The sequence below is a fragment of the Staurois parvus genome, unplaced genomic scaffold (assembly GCF_062004578.1).
Source record: "Staurois parvus isolate SC_StPar_1 unplaced genomic scaffold, SC_StPar_1.0 ptg001181l, whole genome shotgun sequence".
Taxonomy (NCBI): Eukaryota; Metazoa; Chordata; class Amphibia; order Anura; family Ranidae; genus Staurois; species Staurois parvus.
The window spans coordinates 2,854,012-2,879,208 of record NW_028318977.1 but is presented as its reverse complement, the minus strand read 5'-3'; the positions used below and the strand labels follow the sequence as shown (position 1 = coordinate 2,879,208).

The 25,197-nt window shown below is 40.2% G+C and overlaps 1 protein-coding gene across 1 annotated transcript in view; it reads left to right on the top strand.

Moving 5' to 3' along the window:
- The first annotated feature begins 6,499 nt into the window (after positions 1-6,499).
- LOC149438577 (extracellular calcium-sensing receptor-like) overlaps positions 6,500-25,197 on the top strand; it is a 29,885-nt gene continuing 11,187 nt past the window's right edge. The window contains exons 1-4 of the mRNA XM_089659656.1: positions 6,500-6,705; positions 15,810-16,101; positions 21,455-22,288; positions 24,155-24,379. Coding sequence (XP_089515782.1) covers positions 6,500-6,705; positions 15,810-16,101; positions 21,455-22,288; positions 24,155-24,379 — 1,557 coding nt within the window. The remainder of the gene's footprint in view (positions 6,706-15,809; positions 16,102-21,454; positions 22,289-24,154; positions 24,380-25,197) is intronic.

Sequence of the window (25,197 nt, the reverse complement as noted above, 5' to 3'; positions counted from 1 at the left end):
ATTACAAAGTAAATTTATTGATATTTAATATTCCCTATTACATGTTATGGCTAATCATATATAGAATACAGTAAATCATAAAGAGTAAGCATCAATACATCACCGGATATTGTAGCATCACTCGTCACCTCGATTGGGGGACTTCCAGCAATCAGCAAGGAGGAAACCGGGAGAACACCGCAAGACACGTCTGTCGCACCAAGATTGAGTTCCGGTTTTCTCCCCACAAATCCCCCCTTTTTATAATATAAAATTGTTACTTCACGTGTGTATATGCACTGTAAGGGACCACCCGGCAGTACCACTAGCACTCCACTGAATAGGCGTCCCCAGCGCACGGAATCTAAGTCCCAGGCTGCTTGTTCACCAGGGCCCCTGATGGTGGGGATGGACTTGGAGCCCCCCGAGACCAGGTCGTGGCTACTGGGTACGTCCGTCAGTGGTAGTGGTATGTGCCAAGGGCTCCCACGGGAAAGAGTCTGATATGAGGAGGTCAGAAGACCCCACTGCGAGGGATGGATGGATGAGCAAGGTCAGACGGGCCGGGTCGGTAACAGAGAGGACGGTAAGGTACAAGGCAGCGGGCAGAGAATGGTCGGGTCACACGCCAGGTCAGCAACAGCAGGTCAAATCCAATAGGGGGCATCCAGGAGAGAGGTCAGGCAAAGCAAGGGTCAGGACAGGAGAAATTAGCAAGGTCAGGTACAATCCGGGTCAATAACTTACAGGGCACAGGTTTGCAAATTCACAGGATGCAGGAAAGACCAGAAGGCACTGAATGACAGCTCAGGGCCATTTAAATATCCCGCCCTGCGCTGCCATTGGTGCCCAGCGGGCGGCCGCGGCTTCTACTGCGCATGCGCGAACTCGAACGCCGCGGCCGGCCCGGACCTAGTGCCAGTGTCCCTGCACAGGGCGGCGCACTGCGCCTGCGCCGGGACCATCGCGGCGGGGATCGAGGAGATCCCTGACATACACAGTATATAAATTCAGGTACGTGAACACAGCGTGTTCATGCTCAGTTGCCTGTTCTCACGGTGTGCCCTATCTCATGACCATGAGTCATAAAACCAGTTTCATCCACTTCTGCACAATTGAGTCTGAACTGTAATAACCTGTTATACCTGTAACAGTGCAAAACCAAGACCTGTAATAACCTGTTATACTGTTAACAGAGAAACCAAGCGTTCAATTATAATCTATACATTCATTCTATACAAGCTTGTCACACTCGTATCACAAGTATTCAGATGGGATAGCCAAGGTCATACATAGAGGAGCGAGAGAGTTTCTGTAAGCCAAGCCGAGGTCAGATCAGGGGTAAAGCAGAGTAGACAGGTCCAGGAGCAAGCCGAGTCAGTAACAGGAAATCACAGGTCAAAATCACAGGAAACAGTAACAGGGGACGGGGAGCTAGAGTTCATCCAGCAACTTGAGAAAGTGATGAGCCTCCTTATAAAGGCCGTCTGGCACCAAACTGAGGCTGATGTGTGCTTCTGAGGCCATGCAGAGTACTGGCAGAAATGCCAGATCTTCCAGAACTTCTGCCGTGGACAGGACCCTGACAGGCACTGTTCTGACTAAACCTATTGTGTGCGTAAATTCAGCATGAGCTATTGACCTATGTAAACAACAGGATAGAAAACGTGTGAAAAGGAGCCTAAAGTTCCTCTTGTTGGGCTTACAGGAGAATTCAAAATATCTATTATTTTGGTAATTTAATTATTTTTTTTAGAACTGACATTAGTAAATAATGAAACAAATATTTGACCAAAATGTATGAATATTTCATTTTTAATTAGGGCTCTAAAATTAGGGAATTGGGCTAGGCTGCCAATTTATAGAATTTTCTGAAGTCGTTAAATTTAGTATTTGAGAGTTGTGTAAATTTATTTAATAGGGAAAGTCATCAGCATCTGATACTCCTCCGACCTCACCGGGGAGATCTGCTCATTCTCAATAAATACGTTTAGACTGAAGATCTATCATTAGCTCCCTCGGGTGTCTTCTCCTCACCACCCCGTATAATTAGCAGGACAAACCTGAGATGTTTAGCCAGCAGTTTCCTAAATCCTGAACTCTTCAAATTCTGGCACAATTCTCAGAGCCTGTAATAATCGCCCGCAATTCCTGTAATCATCACAATTTCTCTCTGTATAACAAACGCCAAAGGTGCTAAGACAACCCCCGGAGAATCTCCAGAGAGGAAACCAAACCAGTTATCATGTCAGTTTGGTGTCATCAGAGTGCCGACTCCTCACCTGCTCCCACTGCCAGCTCCCATAATTATCTATTTGCCCTTTTCTATTTATACGAGCGACTACGAGGGAACTCACCATACAGATTGTGTCACTCTATGTACATTTACACAATTTAAATATCTATATGTTTTAATTTTATTGCTTGGAATTAAACCTTTTGGATTCAAATGATACAAATAATTAATCTGTCGCTGTAAAACAATGGATTCAGGTTCATGCATGTGGTGGAACATTTTATTTAATCAAAGAATCATAAAAAAATTTGAAATGGGTAGACCATAGACTTCTGATGAGACCATTCCTCAACCTACTACTTATCTTCAACAAGGTCATCTTTTATTGGTAAGTGCTGAATATCCTGCAGGAAATTAAATTGCAGCTCTGGCCTGAATGATTTTGTGTGTTTATAAAGATTTTTTTTTCTTTAAAACAGTAATTTAATTTACTCCATAACTATTATTTACAGAATACTGGAGACGGAAAGATGATTTGAAAAAAAAAAAATTCCACAATTTAACATTTGAATTTTTTAGCAACCTTCTGGATATCAATTTTCATAAACTAAAAAAAAAATTACAAAACACAAAGTATAATGATAAAACTATTATTATTATTATTATTCAAGATTTATATAGCGCCAACAGTTTGCTCAGCGCTTTACAATATAACGGGAGACAATACAGTAACAATACAGTTCAATACAAGAGGGTTAGGAACTGTATTTTTGCTGTTTTGTCTCCTGTTATATTGTAAAGCGCTGAGCAAACTGTTGGCGCTATATAAATCCTGAATAATAATAATAATAATAGTTTTATCATTAAACTTTGTGTTTTGTAATTTTATTTTTCGGTTAATGAAAATTGATATCCAGAAGGTTGCTAAAAAATTCAAATGGTATTCAAACTAAAGTGTATTGAAGCAAAACCCCATCATTTGTTTAGATTTTTACTAAATAGATAGACTTTAGACTAAATAGAAATAAATTCCCTATTGTCTGTGTCACTAGATTGTCCCTGTGGAAGGATGACTGACAGCATCTCAATGAATCAGAAATGATGGCTATAAATTCAAGCTGGAAAAAAAACACATTTTTTTTCATTTTTTTTTTAAACAATATTTTAATTCACTCCATATCCATCATTTCCTCAGCAGAAAAACTGGAGAGGGAGATTGACGCAAACTAACTTCTTGTAAATATATATTTTAAAAATGACACTTTAAACCCCTTTTTTGCAATATTTTGGTTTTTGAATTTCATATACTGAAAAAATGGACAAGACAGAGTAAAATATGCTGATTTTACATGAATTCTGCTAGATTTTTCATAATAATTTTTTAGAAATAATAATTTAATTCACTCTATTTTAACTATTTCCAGAGAAGAAATGGAGAGGGAGATCGACACAAGATGACTACATGCAAAAATAAAAACATTTTTTTTTACTGCTTTTTTTTTATTTTTTTAAATGAACAAAACGGGTACAATATATTCAAACAAAAAAATCCCTTATTTGTCCTAATTTTGACTAAATAAAATTCCCTACTGTTTGTGTCACTATATCATACCTGTGGCAGGATGACTGACAACACCTTACTGAATAAGAGCACAAGGCCAGGAATTCTGCTGAGTTGGCTGAGATTTGTAAAAAAAAAAAAAATCCTCAAAGATTTTTCATAATTGATTTTAAAAACAATGTTTTATTCACTCTATCTTATTTATTTCCAGAGAAAAAGATTGACAGGGAGATTGGCACGTCATGTTAAAATAAAAACAAATTACTTTTTAGATGTATTTCTTTGCAACCTTTTGGTTTTGGATTTTTATTAACTAAAATAAAATGGACAAAACTGGGTAAAGTATTTTTAAGCAAAAAAATCCATAATTTGTCCTAATTTTGACTAAATCAAATTCCTCTACTGTTAGTGTCACTATGTCATACCTGTGGCAAGATGACTGACAGAACCTCAGTGAAGGAGAGCACAAGGAAAAAAATTCTAGATTAAATTTGTAAAAAAAAAATCCTCAAAGATTTTTCATAATTTATTTTAAAATCAATGTTTTAATTCACTCTATCTTAATGATTTCCAGAAAAAAAAATTGAGAGGGAGATTGGCACAAGAAAACGTCATGTTAAAATAAAAACAAAACACTTTTTTGACTGATTTTTTTGCAACCTTTCGGCTTTGGATTTTTATTAACTAAAAATAAAATGGAAAAAACTGGGTAGAGTATTTTTAAGCTGTTTAACTGTTTGTGTCACTATGTCATATCTGTGGCAGGATGACTGACAGAACCTCAGTGAAGGAGAGCACAAGGAAAAAAATTCTAGATGAAATTTAAAAAAAAAAGAATCCTCAAAGATTTTTCATAATTTAATTTAAAATCAATGTTTTAATTCACTCTATCTTAATGATTTCCAGAAAAAAAAATTGAGAGGGAGATTGGCACAAGAAAACGTCATGTTAAAATAAAAACAAAACACTTTTTTGACTGATTTTTTTGCAACCTTTCGGCTTTGGATTTTTATTAACTAAAAATAAAATGGAAAAAACTGGGTAGAGTATTTTTAAGCTGTTTAACTGTTTGTGGCACTATGTCATATCTGTGGCAGGATGACTGACAGAACCTCAGTGAAGGAGAGCACAAGGAAAACAATTATAGATGAAATTTGTAAAAAAAAAATCCTCAAAGATTTTTCATAATTTATTTTTTAAAAACGTTTTAATTCACTCTATATCAATTATATGCAGGGGAAAAAATCCTTTTTTTTTAATTCTTTATTTGAAGCTATAGTGAAAACAAAATTCCCCCTGGAAGGTAAAGGCATAATGTGAAAGACTTACATTAAAACAAAGCCCCCCAGCGGCGAGCTGTCACTGCTGACCGGCTCCTATCTTCACCCCATCTTCCTTACGGGTTCCTGGGCTGTGGCTGCTTGAATGGCCAAGCCACAATGACGTTACTCCCACACATGTGTGTGTGAGTCATGGCCGAAACACAGAGCTCTGAAGAAATGGCAAGGGTATGTCATTCCTTCAGATCACATGAGCCGGTGACGTCACCGTCTGCTGCTCACTAGAATATCTCCTAAACGGTGCGCGTTATGGAGATATTCATTTTACCTACAGGTAAGCTTTATTAAAAAATTAGAGTTCACTATCACTTTAAGGATTTTCAGAAATAACTAAAATACATTTTTGTCTCATTTTTTTTGCTACCTTATAGTATTTGGATTTTTTCAAAAAGACAAGTCAGGGCAAAGTGTATTGAAGCAAAAAAATCCATAATTTTTTTCAGATTTTTTGATTTCTACTAAATAGATTCCCCACCGTGTGCATCAGTATGTCATCCCAGTGCCAGGACAACTGACAACAACTCAAGTGAATCAAAGCTAATACTGTACATGCTATATTTAATTTTTAAGGGAAGTGGTGTTTTCCTTTAAGCAGCGGTGTTTCCCTTTAAGCAGATGGAAATCCTGTGCCAGGATGATTGACAACAGGTCAATCAGAGCTGATGGCCAGGAATTTGGCTGAGTTGGCTGAAATTTATAAAAAAAAAAAACAAACCCTGAGTCTGTTCTATAATATTCTAACCCCCGAATCTGTCCTATAATACTCTAACCTCCGAGTCTGTCATATAATACTCTAACCTCTGGGTCTGTTATATATTGCTCCAACCTCCGAGTTTGTTATCTTCCAGTAGGACTGGTTGGCCACACTCCCTCTGGAAGGGTCCATCTCCAGATACCAAGGTCCATCTCCAGAGTCTGGAGTCTGTTATATATTACTCCAACCTCCGAGTCTGTTATATATTACTCCAACCTCCTAGTCTGTTATATAATACTCCAACCTCCGAGTCTGTTATATATTACTCCAACCTCCAAGTCTGTTATATATTACTCCAACCTCCGAGTTTTTTATCTTCCAGTAGGACTGGTTGGCCACACTACCTCTGGAAGGGTCCACCTCCAGATACCAAGGTCCATCTCCAGAGTCTGGAGTCTGTTATATATTACTCCAACCTCCGAGTCTGTTATATATTACTCCAACTTCCGAGTCTGTTATATATTACTCTAACCTCCAAGTCTGTTATATATTGCTCCAATCTCTGAGTTTGTTATCTTCCAGTAGGACTGGTTGGCCACACTCCCTCTGGAAGGGTCCATCTCCAGATCCCAAGGTCCATCTTCAGATCCCAAGGTCCATCTCAAGATCCCAAGGATCATCTGGTCATCATGAGTAGACTCCTGCAGGTCCTCCTTCTCCTCTCATGGTTGGGTGAGGGTCAGTCTAGCCTTGGCTGCAGTCTTCAGGGTTGGCCGATGGATACCTTCTCACAATCCGGTGATATTCTGCTTGGTGGAGTTTTTGTGGTTCATTCTGGAATTGTTTTCCAACAGCCAACCTTCCAGGAGAGGCCAAAGACACTTTCTTGCACGGGGTAAGTTCTGGAGGCAGCAAAAGTGATGGTCATGTTTTCTTCTTCAGGTCATCTTCTGACATATACAAGTTGCCATGTGCTCTTCTTACTGTGTTGGAGATTACAAATGAATTACTTCAAGATGGCTGAAATGCCATTACTAAACTTACTGGTAGATCGCTAACCTGAGTACTACATACTGTATGTCTTTTTCCTGTACCTCTTCCTTTTCAGCCTTGATACAGTATGTAATTCTACAACAAAATAATGAATAATTATTCAGTTTGATGCAGAAGATAATGGGGGGGCTCAGTACTGATTACATTTTTATGGCCACTCTCACCTCTTTGGCTCTATCCCCTTTCATTTCATAGCTCGCTCTCTACTTTTTATAACCCCATATTGTTGGTAAAATAAAAAGCGGTAGCCCGGGTGCCGCACGTCCCACCTGGCCTGAGTGGTAAGCAGTGAAAAAAAGCCTCATCTGGATTCATCTAGACCAGGGGTGTCAAACTCCAATTCATCAGCATTATGGTGGTCCTCAAAGGGCCAGTTGTATCTGAAAGACTAGATGTCCAGAGCACCCCCCCCCCCCCCGATTACATCAGATGTCAAGAATCTCACACCCTCCCTAACATCACCGTGCACCCCCTTTGGGGGCAGAGCTTGAAAGCAGAAAGTGCAGGGGCTGGAAGAGGACCAGAGGAGGAATGGAGCCAGTTACCAGTGTCTTCTGAATGCTGGGACGAGGGGAGGCAGAGATGAAGGGGTGCTGCAGCTGCATTAAGAGGTGCAGGATTTGGCAGAGGAGTTCTATTCTGTCTGCTGCCAAATGCTGAGTAAAGGTGGGGGCGGAGACAAGGTGTCACCTGCAGGAGAGGTGCAAGGGCCACATGAAATGGCCTGGAGGGCCGGATTTGGCCTTGTGTTTGACACCTGTGACCTAGACCCTGTCTTCAACATGTTTCGTCCCATCCCCAGTTTTCCATGATTAAGCCCCAGGGGGCAGGGGGAAACCTTTTGGAGACATGGTTTGGATGAATCAAGCCGAGGCTGCTTTTACCTGCTTACCACTCGGGACAGGTGAGGTGTGCGGCATCTGGACTACCTCTTTACATTTTTGCATCTGGACAGACTTTTCCTCAGCCTGCACCCTCACCGCTTCCAACTCACCTGACCTTGACAACCTGAGCGGGGGACCCTTAAGCATTTATTATGGGCCCGTATTGTTGTTGTTGATATTTTTTTTTGACTGTTCTCAAACCTTCACAGATTGTTATCTTACATACTTAGTCTGTCTGAAAAAAGACAAAAGGCCATCCAGTTCAACCATTAAAAAAAAAAAAAAAAAAATGATAATCCTACACCCACGGTTGATCCAGAGGAAGGCAAAAAAAAAACAGCAAAGCATGATCCAATTTGCTCCTGCTGGGAAAAAATTCCTTCCTGATCCCCCGAGAGGCAATCAGATATTCCCTGGATCAACTTTACCTATAAATGTTAGTATCCAGTTATATTCTGTGTATCCAAGAAATAATCCAGGACTTTCCTACAGCAATCCACTGAGCTGGCCACAACCAACTCTTGAGGGAGTCTATTCCACATTTTTGTGTCCAAAACCTTTCCGTGTTTGGAGATTAAATTTATTTTCCTCCAGACGTAAAGAGCGTCCCCTTGTCCTCTGTGATGACCACATCATCTTAATGATGATCTTAATAGTTAAATTGTTATTTATTTTTTTATTAATGTAGCACTACCCCCGGAGGAGCTGAATTGGTTGAATGGGGCCACTTTGTCTGACCGTGGGTTGAATTTGCCTGTTTGTTAAACAGTACTGCTTGGACCCGAGTAAGGCAGTTGATTTCCCAAAAGGCTGTTCTTAAAAATGAACTGTGAAAATGATAAAAGAATCATGTACAAATCTCAAATGTGTCAAATAAATAAATTAAAAAATAATAATAAATAATAACAAACAAATAAATTATTATTATTATTAATAATAATAATAATAATAATAAATAAATAACAAATACAGAAATAATAAATAAAGAAATAAATCAATGGTAACAAATAAATAATAAATAAATAACAAATAAAATAAAAATGAAAAAAAAAAGATGGAGAGGTCGGGGGAGATGAATTGTTACATACAGTTATTTGACTGGCCCACATTTGTAGTTTTCAAGGCAAGTTTTTTTATCATTCTTATTGATTTTATAAATCAGAAATTCATCATCCATGAACAAGTATTAGTAGTAAAGAAGCAAAACACTAACTGATTATACTCTTACCCACCCAAAGCCATAGAGGAACTGTATTCAGAAAACAAGGAGAGCAGCAATGGCAAGAAAGGCCAGTATACCTCAAAATTACCATGTATGTGTTTCCAGTTCTGTGAATGGACTTGGTGGATTTGGCCTTACCTGAGCTCGGAGTATGCAGATATTTTTTCTCCACCCACTAATTCTTAAAAAATTACTACGTCTTTATCAATCAGTCTTATTCTGTGCTATCCCCAGAAGCAGACACATTGCCCTTATCTATTTAATTTTTTTTTTATTACAGGTATTTTATAGTGCCGTCCATTTACACAGCGCTTTACATCTATTGAATGCTTAGCCACTTGCCTAATGGCCACTTTCACCCCTTCCTGCCCAGGCCAATATTCAGCTTTCAGCGCTCTCACACTTTGAATGACAATTGCGCGGTCATACCAGGGGCTGACTGACCATTTGGAAACTCGGGCACTGCCCGGGGGCCCGGGGTCAGTAGGGGGCCCCATGAGAAGCCCCTGGTACCTTTTCCATAGGCTTTTTTGAGTTTGGGCAAGGACACAGGGGCCCCATGATCCCCTATTGCCCAGGGGCCCCATGAGTTGTTAGTCCACACCTGGGTCATACAACACTTTACCCAAACTAAATTTTTTATCATTTTTTTGTAGAGCTTTCTTTTGGTGGTATTTATTCACAATTTTTATTTTTTACTAAACAAACTAAAAAAAGACACTATTTTGTCTGTTTTATACAATTTTGTAAATATGTAATTTTTCTCCTTCATTGATGAGGTTGCACTGATAGGCGGCACTGATAGGCACTGATAGGCTGCACTGATAGACAGCATTGATAGATGGCACTGATGGGTACTGACGGGCATCATTGATGGGCACTGAAAGGCAGCACTGATATGTGGCACTGATAGGGCGGCACTGAAGGGCACTAATAAGGAGATCTGACTGGCACTGATAGGTGGGACTGATGGGCACTGATATGTAGCACTGACTGGCACTGATAGGTGGTATTGATTGGCACTGATAGGCGGCACTGATGGGTACTAATAGACTGCACTGATGAGGAGGCACTGGTAGACCTCCCTCCTAGATTGTAAGCTCCAAGGAGCAGGGCCCTCAAATCCCTCGTGTATTGTATTGTTACTGTACTGTCTCCTGTACTGTCTCCCATTATAATGTACAGCGTTGAGCAAACTATTGGTGTTATGTAATTACTGTATAATAATAATAATAATAGACGGCACCGATGGGCATTGACAGGCATCACTAATGGGCACTGAAAGGCAGAACTGGTGGGCCACACTCGGGATTACACTGTAGTGTAACTTACTTTGTCCTGCGATTCTCCGATGTTCTACCGTTGTGTCCTCCGGCCGGTGTCCTCCGGCCAGTGTCCTAACGCTGTGTCCTCTGGCTGATGTCCTAATGCTGTGCCTTCCAGCTGATGTCCTCCCACTGTGTCCTCCAGCTGATGTCCTAAATCTGTGTCCTCCGGCCGATGTCCTCCCGCTGTGTCCTCCAGCCAATGTCCTCCCGCTGTGTCCTCCAGCCAATGTCCTACCGCTGTGTCCTCCTGCTAATGTCCTCCCGCTGTGTCCTCCTGCCAATGTCCTTCCCACTGTGTCCTCCAGCTGATGTCCTACCGCTGTGTCCTCCGGCTGATGTCCTCCCGCTGTGTCTTCCAGCCAATGTCCTACCGCTGTGTCCTCCTGCGAATGTCCTCCCACTGTGTCCTCCGGCTGATGTCCTACCGCTGTGTCCTCTGGCCAATGCCGGCATCCATTTTCCAGGTTCCCTTCTCTGCTTTGTCCAGTGCCCTGCCTGCACTTTTCTGTTTTTTTTCTGACTGGACACGTGAGAACGTCCACGGCATCCAGAAAGCGCCCCTTTAGGTCAAAAGCAGTTTTAGACCAGCTAGAGAACAGCGATAGAAAATTAAAACTACTTGCAGAATTGAGCGATAGTAATTTGTGGGGAAATTCCTCATCAGACACTGAAAAAGATTCTGCAATTGACCTCAGTGATGTGCGAACTTGGTGCTCTATTTTAAATTTTAGTGTTTTTGGTTTTATTACATTATTGAATTAAATTTAATATTATTATATTATTATTTTTTAAATTTATTTATTATATTTTAATTTATGATTTCATATTTCAAACTTTATCCTACCCGGGATGTTTACTAGACTCAAAAATATTGACATTATCAGACCGCCAGGGAGGTTCAATTTAATATCTTGTTGTAAGCAATTTTTCATAGTTGCAGATTTTTTTTTTGTTTGTTTCTTTGTTTTCTCATTTTCTACCACATTCATATTATGTTGTTATGTCATTTTTTAATATATTGGCAAACTGGAAACTGTTCACCCTTGAGAAGAAGAGATTTAGCAGGGATGCAATGTCTACTTGCAAATATAAAACTATCAGTGTGTTAAGGTATTCACACACCTTGTAAATTAAAAACTGTTTAAAATCTGCATCAGGTGTTATTTACATTAAAAGTAGTAAAAATATGAAGTAATCTTTAACAGCAGCTGGCTTTGCAGACCCGAGGGATCATTTTATTTCATATCTGTTTGCCACCTTCCCAATTTGTTGCAGTATGTTAATTTATAACATAATATGTTGACATTTTAATTTACAATAAAATAGTTACATTTATTAATAACTTAATTATTATTAATAATTTGTATGTATAACATTATATTAATTGAAATTTATAAATTAAAATGCTGAAATGGTAAATTTCAATTAATATAATGTTATACATACAAATTATTAATAATAATTAAGTTATTAATAAATGTAAATATTTTATTGTAAATTTAAATTTTAACATTTGAAAATTAGGTTTAACATTTTAATTTATAATATAGTATCCGAGCATGGTATTGTATACTGTAACATCATTTTTATTTACAATTTTAATTCCTGATAAAATATTTAACATTTAATAATACATTTATAACATAATATATGAACATTTTAATTCCGGCATTTTCATTTATAATATAATGTAATTTATATTTACCAATTTCAACATTTTAATTACAGCAGTGTTGCTTAAATGGGTGGCGTACAATTACCACATTTAGTATACTTAATATATTACCTCCACCAAATAAAATATCCAAAAACGTAGACTCCACACAGCTCTATTTTCATAGGGAAAGTATCTTCATTAAAAGATTATCTCAAAGTGGAATGGGTCCTAAGTTAGTAAGGTTCTAGAAAGTTGTTAGTCAACATATCAATGCTATTTTTAAAATACATATATGTTATATGTAACCCACAGAAACTGCTCTCCTAAAACTCACAAATGACTTACTAACCGCTAAAACCAACGGTCACTATTCTGTATTCTTGGACCTCTCTGCTGCCTTTGACACAGTTGACCACCCCCTCCTCCTCCTCAAAAACTCTATTTACTTGGTGTCCTTGACTGTACTCTCCGTTGGTTCAAATCTTACCTATCTCACCGCACCTTCAGTGTCATTTACAACTCTACTTCCTCCTCTCCTACACCTCTTACTGTCGGGGTCCCTCAAGGTTCTGTCCTTGGACCTCTCCTATTCTCCATCTACACTTCTTCCTTGGGTTAGCTGATAGCTTCCCATGGTTTCCAATACCATTTCTATGCTGATGACACACAAATCTATCTCTCTACTCCTCAGCTCACCACATCCGTTTCCTCAAGTATCACTGATTTACTAACAGACATATCAGACTGGATGTCACACCACTTCCTAAAACTCAATCTATCCAAAACTGAGATCATAATATTTCCTCCTCACATGTCTCTTCCCCTGATTTCTTGGTCAGGACCAATAACACCACTATCAACCCATCCCTGCATTCCAAGGTGCTAGGTGTAACCCTAGATTTTGAACTATCCTTTCAGGCCCACATCCAATCCCTGTCCAAATCATGACACCTCAACCTCCGCAACATCTCCAGAATACTCCCCTTCTTAACCAATGATACCACAAAGCTCCTAATTCACTCCCTGGTTATCTCTCGCCTCGACTACTGCAAATCATTCCTCATTGGCTTACCTTTACCCCCCTCCAGTCCATCATGAATACTACTGCCAGGCTTATCCATCTTACCAACTGTTCAGCGTCTGCTACCCCTCTCTGCCAATCCCTCCACTGGCTTCCACTCAGTGTCCTCCACCCCTCTCTGCCAATCCCTCCACTGGCTTCCACTCAGTGTCATCCACCTCTCTCTGCCAATCCTTCCACTGGCTTCCACTCAGTGTCCTCCACCCCTCTCTGCCAATCCTTCCACTGGCTTCCACTCAGTGTCCTCCACCCCTCTCTGCCAATCCCTCCACTGGCTTTCACTCAGTGTCCTCAACCTCTCTCTGCCAATCCCTCCACTGGCTTCCACTCGCCCCAAAGAATAAAATTCAAAATACTAACAACTTAGAAAGCCATCCACAACTCTGCCCCCAGCCACATCACCAACCTGGTCCCAAAATATCAACTAAACTGCTCTCTTCAATCCACTCAAGACCTTCTGCTCTCTAGTTCCTGTGTCACCTCCTCCCATGATCGCCTCTCCCAAGCTTCTCCCATCCTATGGAACTCCCTACCCCAAACTGTCCGGCTATCTCCTAATCTATCCACTTTTAGACAATCCCTGAAAACCTCTCTCTTTATTGAAGCCTGTCCTGCTTCTAACTAGTAAACTGCCTTTTATTTCCTCCATCAGCCCATCCCCCCCACGGCCATTACCTTTTGTATTGCTCAACCCTTCCTCTTAGATTGTAAGCTCTAACGATCAGGGCCCTGTTTCCCCCTGTACCAAATTGTATTGTAACTATAATGGCTACCTTAATTTTTTAAAGCGCTGTTGAAATTGTTGGCACCATATAAATCTTGTATAATAATAATAATAATAATATTCATTAAGATTGGGGCTTTAAAGGACATTCTTTTTTACTAGGTAATTAACTGTAAAAAAAAAGTAGATTTAACCACATCATAAGATACAAAATCTGGTGAAATAAATATCGAGTCAGTTTAAATTCAAGATCACATTTTTTAATTTAGGTATGCAAAAAAAATGATCAGGAAGGGGGCAAATATTTTTTCACAGCACTTATATTACACGTATATTGCAATAAAAATAGAACTTTTGTTGTTCGATGTCAATAGATAAATGTCTTGGAAAAAATTAAACCAGCACTCAAATCTTCATGCTGACTGGGCGTATTGTAACTGTCATTCTCTGAGGTGCAGCCCTTGGAAGATTGGAAGATCGGGAAACCTTCAACAAAAACAAAAAAACAGGGCGCACTCACTTCGTGCATTGCCGTGATGAAACAAGAGTTATGTCACAATCATGATCGCGGCGCCAGACCCCAGACCTTCTCACCAAACTCGTGACCAAATGACTAGCCAATATAAAACCGCGATGTGACGTGCTTAACAATGCCACACCCAGCTGCACCCTGCACAACGATTTTCCAGCTAATGGACCACAGATCGATGTACCGGCAGCCTGAGCGATTGTTACTGGGTCAGGTTAATTACGCAATTAACCCTTCACACTGCCACCACCTCCTTTTTATACAGAGAAAGAGCTCTGAAGAAGGGAGTACGTCTCCCAAAACGCGTCAGTTAGCAACATCCAGGGTCGTCTGGAATTTGGGAGCGATCCCACTGGCTCTCTGTCTCTGTTTTTATATCTCCTTGGTTTGTGTGTATGCACTTTTAGTATTTTAATAAACACGTGTTTCACCAAGGTAATGAACGAAGAGTGTGCCCTGTTTTTTGTTCTTCTTCATAGATAAATGTCTTGTAGGTATGGAATTTTAATAAGAGGATATCTTTATAAAATTACCTTATTTTTGGTAATTTTTTGGGAGTCTTGCCTGTGTTATAAAGCCAGTGAGTTCCTCAATTTACCAAGATTTGGGATGTGTGGGATAGCTCAGAATTTGGCCTTAAACCACCATCCCAGAACTCTAGCTAACTGTCTTCCTTGCCTTTATTCTCTGCCCCCTACCCACCTCCAAGCATGGTCCTTTGGCTCCACCTCCTACCCACCTTCCAGAACTGCCCCTTTTAGAGAATTCAGGACCAAGTATCATTTTGTGCCGCTAAGTAATTTGTTAATGATAATAGATTCTCTGCAGCCAGCAACAGTACACCTCCTTTCAACAATAGATCTCCCCAGCAACAATAGACCCTCACTGGAAAAAAATACCCCCCAGCAAAAATAGATCCACCCCAGCAACAATAAACTCCCAATAGCAACAATAGATCTACCAGCAAACAGCATTGATAGACCCTACAGCAGCCAAGAACAGTAGATCTCTCTCTCAACAGTAGATCCTTCCCAGCAACAACTGACTCCCACTTACTAATGTGTGTAGTTCCGCCACACTAGCATCCCTTTCTATACCTGTAAATGGTCCTGGTTTGACTTGAATGCCATATATATATATATATATATATATATATATATATATATTTGTTTATATTTATTTATTTTTGTATAACATTCTATGCCCGCTTATTAGGGCATGTCCTTTAATTGATCAATTGCCTACTTTGAATAGCTTAGATAAAGTTTTCTACAGGTCTCCTGCTGACCTTCTGTGTTGATGATGTTGATATTCACATAACCTGGAAAATGTAATAAATATATAAATATTAAAAAAAAAAAAGCCAGTGACCAACAGTGTTTTATGGAATCTTCATCTTCTCTGCATCTGTATTTCATCTTTCACACATATTTTTTAAAAACCAGATGGGGACAAAGATGAGAGGAACAATGGCCATGAGTACTGCTAGCTGATGTCTTGATGTTCTCTGATCTTGTGTAGGTTCCACATTCGATATTACCGGGATGTTCTGGGCCTGAAGTCTGCAGTGGATGAAATTAACAATTCTCCAGACCTCCTGCCTAACATCACCCTTGGCTTCAGTGTGCTGGATTCCTGTATGTCAGAACTCCGGGCTGTGGGAGGGGTTCTGTCCCTGATGTCGGGACTTGAAAGCCCCTTTCCCGGATATAGCTGTCATGCACCTTCAGCCATGGTTGGGATTATAGGCGACAATTATTCCTTCTTATCTATTCCTGTTGCCCAGATAACTGGCGTCTTCCATTTCCCGCAGGTAAATAAAAATTGTAGATGTTATATACGGTTTTATTTATGCTAACACACCATGCCCTAAGCTGAATTCTAGGTAAATAGCTATTTACAAGTGTATTATATAGTAGGCTGTTTTACCTGTCATTCTGTTCAGCCAGACTCATGAACTAGACATCCTGACTATATTACATGGCCAGGTTGATGACTTCCATTTTCTCTGCTGCTGTTAATGAATACAGCTTGGTTACCAACCACCCCACTGCATACTGATTGGACAGTGAAGGGTCACTCCTCACTAATAAAGGCCTTGCTCTGCTCTCATCTTCTATCTGCAAGATACTGAGCATTGAACCACAGAAGACAAGTATGACTTCAGGTTCAGACACTTGTACTGCCTCTACTGAAAAGTTAATTTTATTAGTTTTAGGGCATACAGTGGGGCAAAAAAGTATTTAGTCAGCCACCAATTGTGCAAGTTCTCCCACTTAAAAAGATGAGAGAGACCTGTAATTGGCATCATAGGTAGACCTCAACTATGAGAGACAAAATGAGAAAAAAATCCAGACAATCACATTGGCTGATTTGGAAAGAATTTATTTGCAAATTATGGTGGAAAATAAGTATTTGGTCACCTACAAACAAGCAAGATTTCTGGCTCTCACAGACCTGTACCTTCTTCTTTAAGAGGCTCCTCTGTCCTGCACTCATTACCTGTATCAATGGCACCTGTTTGAACTTGTTATCAGTATAAAAGACACCTGTCCACAACCTCAAACAGTCACACTCCAAACTCCACTATGGTGGAGACCAAAGAGCTGTCGAAGGACACCAGAAACAAAATTGTAGACCTGCACCAGGCTGGGAAGACTGAATCTGCAATAAGCAAGCAGCTTGGTGTGAACAAATCAACTGTGGGAGCAATAATTAGAAAATGGAAGACATACAAGACACTGATAATCTCCCTCGATCTGGGGCTCCACGCAAGATCTCACCCCGTGGGGTCAAAATGATGACAAGAACGGTGAGCAAAAATCCCAGGACCACACGGGGGACCTAGTGAATGACCTGCAGAGAGCTGGGACCAATGTAACAAAGCCTACCATCAGTAACACACTACGCCGCCAGGGACTCAGATCCTGCAGTGCCAGACGTGTCCCCCTGCTTAAGCCAGTACATGCCCGGGCCCGTCTGAAGTTTGCTAGAGAGCATTTGGATGATCCAGAAGAGGATTGGGAGAATGTCATATGGTCAGATGAAACCAAAATAGAACTGTTTGGTAGAAACACAACTCGTCGTGCTTGGAGGAGAGAGAATGCTGAGTTGCATCCAAAGAACACCATACCTACTGTGAAGCATGGGGGTGGCAACATCATGCTTTGGGGCTGTTTCTCCGCAAAGGGACCAGGACGACTGATCCATGTACAGGACAGAATGAATGGGGCCATGTATTGTGAGATTTTGAGGGCAAACCTCCTTCTATCAGCAAGGACATTGAAGATGAAACGTGGCTGGGTCTTCCAACTTGACAATGATCCCAAACATAATGCTCGGGCAACGAAGGAGTGGCTTCGTAAGAAGCATTTCAAGGTCCTGGAGTGGCCTAGCCAGTCTCCAGATCTCAACCCCATAGAAAACCTTTGGAGGGAGTTGAAAGTCCGTGTTGCCCAGCGACAGCCCCAAAACATCACTGCTCTAGAGGAGATCTGCATGGAGGAATGGGCCAACATACCAGCAACAGTGTGTGCCAACCTTGTGAAGACTTACAGGAAACATCTGACCTTTGTCATTGCCAACAAAGGATATATAACAAAGTATTGAGATGAACTTTTGATATTGACCAAATACTTATTTTCCACCATAATTTGCAAATAAATTCTTTCCAAATCAGCCAAACAGGTGCCATTGATACAGGTAATGAGTGCAGGACAGAGGAGCCTCTTAAAGAAGAAGGTACAGGTCTGTGAGAGCCAGAAATCTTGCTTGTTTGTAGATGACCAAATACTTATTTTCCACCATAATTTGCAAATAAATTCTTTCCAAATCAGCCAAACAGGTGCCATTGATACAGGTAATGAGTGCAGGACAGAGGAGCCTCTTAAAGAAGAAGGTACAGGTCTGTGAGAGCCAGAAATCTTGCTTGTTTGTAGATGACCAAATACTTATTTTCCACCATAATTTGCAAATAAATTCTTTCCAAATCAGCCAATGTGATTGTCTGGACTTGTTTTCTCATTTTGTCTCTCATAGTTGAGGTCTACCTATGATGCCAATTACAGGCCTCTCTCATCTTTTTAAGTGGGAGAACTTGCTGGTGGCTGACTAAATACTTTTTTTGCCCCACTGTACATGCTTGTATTAAGAAGTGGTCTTTTCTTTCTGTTGGAAGTTGAGCTTTAAAACAATTGAATTTCCTTTTTATGGTCTTAGATATTGATCTGGACCAGGTCATGTTAACCAGGGTATTTTAATTCATCTTATCACTTTATGATAAAAACAAAGATTCATGATTTGCAGAATATGCAATCCTACTTGTCACAAAAATATATTTGAAATATGTTTTAAAAATATTCTTTCCAAATATATTGATATATATTTGAAATGCTACAATTTTGGCCGTATTCAATATATTTCAAAATATATTTCAATAAATATATACTGTATATATATATATATATATATATATATATATATAGTGAGAACTAGCATAAAGGGTAGAGCTTTTACAGCACGCAGCCACTCACTTTCTTCTTTTTTTTAAGGGCCTTTTAGCCCAATTTTATTTAAAGGAAACTGCTATGTCTCCCACCTCTCCTGGGTGGAGCCCTCCTGACTTCTGGGCAATGACCTCCTGTCTGCCGGGGTGGAGCCCAGAGCCAGGGTGGAGCCCAGAAGCGGGGTGGAGTCCAGAACCATGGCTTGGCCTCTACAAAAAGACCTGCACACAGATTTTTTTTTAACATATAAAAAAGTAATTGTTATATATATTTTTACATATATTTGTAAATGCATTCCAAAAGTGTAGATTTGTACATTTAAAGACATACAGTATATTTGAAATGTGTTTTTAAAAATATTTTTCATATATTTTGTAATAAAAATGCATTTAAACATACAATATACAGTGAAGGAAGTAAGCATTTGACAAATCTCTTGTTGACAATCACAGAGGTCAGACGTTTCCTGTAGTTGGCCACCAGGTTTGCACACATCTCAGAAGGTATTTTGGCCCACTCCTCTTGGCAGATCCTCTCCAAGTCATTAAGGTTTGGTGGCTGACATTTGCAAACTCAAACTTTCAGCTCTCTCCACAGATTTTCAATCGGATTAGGATCTGGAGACTGGCTAGGCCACTCCAGGACCTTAATGTGCTTCTTCTTGAGCCACTCCTTTGTTGCCTTGGCCGTGTGTTTTGGGTCATTGTCATGCTGGAACACCCATCTATGACCCATTTTCAATGCCCTGGCTGAGGGAAGAAGGTTCATACGCAATATTTGATGGTACATTGCCCTGTCCATCGTCCCTTTGATGCAGTGCAGTTGTCCTGTCCCCTTAGCAGAAAAACACCCCCAAAGCAGAATGTTTCCACCACCATGTTTGACAGTTGGGATGGTGTTCTTGGGGTCATAGGCAGCATTCCTCCTCCTCCAAACACGGCAAGTTGAGTTGATGCAAAAGAGCTCAATTTTGGTCTCATCTGACCACAACACTTTCAACCAGTCCTCCTCTGCATCATTCAGATGTTCAGTGCAAACTTCCGATGGGCCTGGACATGTGCTTTCTAGAGCAGAGGGACCTTGCGGGCACTGCAGGATTTCAATCCTTGTCGGCGTAGTGTGTTACCAATTGTTTTCTTGGTGACTGTGGTCCCAGCTGCCTGGAGATCATTGACAAGATCCTCACGTATAGTTCTGGGATTATTCCTCACTGTTCTCATGATCATTGACACTTCATAAGGTGAGATCTTGCATGGTGCACCAGACCTAGGGAGACTGACAGTTGTTTTGTGTTTCTTCCATTTGCGAATGATTGCACCAACTGTTGTCACCTTCTCACCAAGCTGCTTGACGATAGTTTGGTAGCCCAGTCCAGCCTTGTGTAGGTCTACAATCTTGTCCCTGACATCCTTGGACAGCTCTTTGGTCTTTGCCATGGTGGAGAGTTTGGATTCTGATTGCTTGATTGCTCCTATGGACAGGTGTCTTTTATACAGGTAACAAAATTAGATGGGCAGCATGGTGGCTAAATGGTTAGCACTTCTGCCTGGCAGTACTCGGGTCATTGGTTTGAATCCCAGCCATGGCAACTCCTGCCTGGAGTTTGCATGTTGTGCCTGTGTGGGTTTTCTCCGGGTACTCCGGTTTCCTCCCACACTCCAAAGACATGCTGGTAGGTTAATTGGATGCTGTCTAAATTGCCCTAGTATGTGTATGTATGAATGTGAGTTAGGGGCTTTACATTGTACACCCCTAGAGGGTTAGGGACTGATGTGAATGTACAATATATATGTAAAGCACTGCGTAAATTGACGATGCTATATAAGTACCTGAAATAAGTAAATTAGCAGCACTCCTTTAAGAGACTGCTTCTAATCTCAGCTTGTTACCTGTATGAAAGACACTTGGTAGCCAGAAATCCTGCTGAATGATAGGGGGTCAAATACTTATTTCCTTCAAAAACATGCAGATCAGTGCCTAATTTGCTAGACATGCATTTCTTTGAATTTTTTGTTGCTATTCTGTCTCTCAGTGTTACAATACACCTACCATTCGGTTTTTAGACCGATCATTTCTTTGTGAGTGGGCAAACATTCAAAATCAGCAGGGGATGAAATACACATTTCCTTCACTATATATATACACTGTATATATATATATATATATATATATATATATTTATTTATTGAAATATGTTTTGAAATATATTGAAAACTGACAAAATTGTAGCATTTCAAATATATGTCAATATATTTAGAAAGAATATTTTTAAAATATATTTCAAATATATTTTTCTTCCATATGGAATGGCTGACATGGAGCAGCCTTTTTTGCTCATTACATACCTACTGTTTTAGGTCAGGACTAATATACAGAGAGAGATCATCCGTAGTCTTCCTGTGGTAACAACACACTCTTCGTGTTGCCTTACCTATAGCTGATAGTTGTTCTATCTAGCAAGGACACAGACTTTCCCTTTTGGCATACAGATAACCACACACCTGTTGGGGATATTTGCCTTAATTTTCCTTCTCTGTGACACACGCATAATAAATGGGGAGGGATGATAATGAATGGGAAAGGAAGGCATTGGCAGTAATAAACAGTTTTAGAAATTCCAACCCCCTCTTTCCCTGACAAATAATATTATTCTCTTTACAGATAAGTTATGGGTCTACCTTTTCAGCTCTCAGCAATAAAATATTGTTCCCATCATTTCTCCGCACTGTACCGAATTTACTTCAGATAGAGGCTCTTGCTGACCTTGTTGGAAAGTTTGGTTGGACTTGGGTCGGCATTCTGGTGGCAGACAATGATATTGGGCTTCAAGGTGGACAGATTATAGAAGCTAGGATAAAAAGAAATGGTGGCTGTATTGCTTTTCTGGAGAAGATTCATCTGAGTTATTCAGATGGACAGATTAAGAGAGTGGTAGACATAATTAAAAGAAGCTCCATCAACGTGATTGTTTTGCACAGCCCGGATGTTCATCTTAAGGCCCTGCTGGAAGCTTTGTTTGATGAGGGAGCTACTAGGGACATTTTCATTGCTTCAGATCACTTTGGCCTTTCACCTGGAGATTTCTCCAAGAAAACCTGGAAAGTTCTAAATGGAACAATTGGACTGATTCCCCGTACTGGCACCATGCCAGGGTTTGAGGAATTCCTTCTGAACCTTCACCCAACTGGCAATTCAAGTTACCCATTTGTTAGACCATTTTGGGAGAAAGCATTCAGTTGCCTTTGGACTAATGGAGATATTGAGAAGTCAAACACTCCCGATATAAAAGCAGGAGTGGCCTGCTCTGGGGAAGAAGAACTAGGCAGTAAGGTTTTCCATTTATTTGAAACAAATGATCTCAGCTATACTTATCATGCTTATCTGGCTGTGTATGCCTATGTACATGCTCTGCATTCACTCCTTGGCTGTCCTACTGGATCAAAGCGATTTTATAATGGGACATGTGGAAATATTAATGATGCTCAACATTGGAAGGTGAGTTACAAATGGCCAATTAAATCATTACACTTTTACTTTGCCTTCTATTCTGCAGTGTTTATATAAAATATCCTAAACAAACAGTGGAGGTATTCGTTTATTGCTGATTGGTGAATAAATACCACCAACATAAAGTTTTATCTCTCTTAAAAAAATGCTAAAACATTCATTTGGGTACAATGTTGCATGACCGCGCAATTGTCATTCAAAGTGTGACAGCGCTGAAAGCTGAAAATTGGTCTGGAGAGGAAAGGGGTGAAAGTGTCTGGGCTTGAAGTGGTTAAAACACTATTCCATGTATTTAATAACATGCTACAAATTGTTCCTGCAAATCTACTTATGAATCAGAGACAAGAGCATAGACAACCAGTCTACCTTTAATCTTCGCTTGTATGTCTTTTTTTTAAATATAAAAATACAACAAAAGTATAAAAAAAAAAAGATTGAAACATATTGATACATATAAACAAAAAAAATGTAAAATTAAATCTCTAATTGAAGGCTCTAAAATGAAATCCCCAAATTTATAGGAAAAAAAATAGCAATGATCAACAGCACCAAATGTTAATATTTTAAATTTGAGTAGTTGCTGATGAAATTAATCACATGATTCTTTAATGTATCTCAGCTATCCACAATGTCCTTTTCAATACTATCCAATTGCCCCACTAAGACATGCAGAGATACTGTGTTATACTGTGGATTGCAGTAATCGCTACATGTTCTTTGGAACCTTGTTCCGTAACACTGCGTCCAGCTTTAGGGTGTATCACAAACCTGTAATTAAATGGAATTGTGTCACCCAGAAAGCCACATGGAAAGGCCCCCTCCTCCGCTGCATGCTACGGAAAAAGAATGGGCTTGGTACATGATCCCTATGGCAGTGCCTGGGTTTCTATACCTTTTATTTCAATAATAGATCGCTTATTATCTCTACAATGGACCTGAATTGAATCACAAAATTCACCCCCAACTTGTAAGCTGAACCTAAGTCTTTTTGATTGTTACTAATACCCACAGAGAAAAAGATATATCATTTTAGAGTACAGCTGGTAATATGTTTAATTTTTCAAGTTCACTTTTGTTGAATTGTCCCTAACCAGGGGCGGACTGACAACTCATGGGGCCCCCGGGCAATAAGTGATCATGGGGCCCCTGTATTCTTGCCCAAACTCAAAAAAGCCTATGAAAAAGGTACCAAGGGCATCTCATGGGGCCCCCTACTGACCCCGGGCCCTCGGGCAGTGCCCGAGTTTCCAAATGGTCAGTCTGCCCCTGTCCCTAACATATACCTTATGACCAGGGGCAGACTGACAACTCATGGTGCCCTGGGCAATAGGGGATCATGGGGCCCCTGTATCCTTGCCCAAACTCAAAAAAGCCTATGAAAAAGGTACCAGGGGCATCTCTTGGGGCCCCCTACTGACCCTGGGCCCTCGGGCAGTGCCCCAGTTTCCAAATGGCCAGTCTGGCTCTGCTTATGACCTTACTCCATTGTACCATGGTGGTTAGTGGTCTGGTTCTCACAGTAATGTTGGCAGCCATTTTCATATGATCTTGTGCAATGGAGGACAAGTGGTTGCCACTGGCTCTGAATAGTACATAATGATGTTGATGGGGTGGGGGTGGGGGTGGGGGTGGGCATCACAGACTGGCAAAAATAAAGGCTCAACTGGAAACAGCAGGAAGACAGCCTGTAGAACCATGGACTAATGTACATTTTACTCTATGGTAGATTGAAAAAAGAAGTATTAAATCCTTGATCTGCTGCAGAAAGAGGGGGCACAATGTTTAATTTTTTTTTTAATATGGGCTATAAATGTGGTCAAAAAATAAACTTCCGGTGTTCCAAAAATAACACAGGTGCTCCGTTACCTCAAGAAAACCAGTTTCCACTCAAAGTCCGGGGAGATGATGAAGTTTGACGCTCAGGGGGACCTTCCATCTTCTTCTGATGTCTTGAACATGCAGTTCCTCAATGACACCTTCAACTTGGTGAAAGTAGGGATGATTGACCCTGAAGCTGAATTTGGTGAGAAGATCAGCCTGAACTTCAGCGCCATGCTCTGGAATGATCACTTTTCGCAGGTGACTGATGCTGACATTGTACCTCTGGTTCTTTCATTTTGTTAGATTTTGGTGGCTTCATATACGGCCCTAAAATTTGCAAGAGCTGTTAAAATACGGGAAAGCTCTTTCGTTCTTCTAATCAACCTCAAGAAAAATGATTGGAGAATAGGGAAAAGAGAATGAATACTATTGATTATAGATTATATGGCCAAAAGTATGACCGTCTTCCAGGTAAATTAGTTTAGGTGTTTCCAGTGAAGGTTGATATTAATGCCACAACATACAAAGACCTTGTAGACAATTGCATGTTTCTCACCTCATGGTAACAGTTTGGGGATTTATTAGATCCTAAAACACAAACAACATAGTAACCACTGATGTGATGAGGGTCAACCAGTTCTTGGACTAATCCAATAGATAATGGGTGGGCAGTGACTTTATAATGGTAGTGGGTAAGTTGTCCATGAGGTTTTCATTGATAAAAGTGACCATTGACAGTTGAAAGCATTCTGTTTTTTCGGCAAGATCTACTAACACTCTCACCGGCCACTTTTTAGGTCCACCTGTTGAATTGCTTGGTAACACAAATTGCTAATAAGCCACTCACATGGCAGCAACTCAATGTATTTAGGCATGTAGACGTGGGTACATGTAGACGTGGGTAAGACAACTTGCTGAAGTTCAAACCAAGCATCAGAATAGGGAAGAAAGTGGATTTAAGTGAACATAAAAGAAAACATCACCAGCGCTCAAGTCTGTGAGTATTCCAGGATCACAGTGACATTTGCTGAGGTGCAGCCCTCTAAAGATCAGGGAATCTTGATAATACTGGAAGA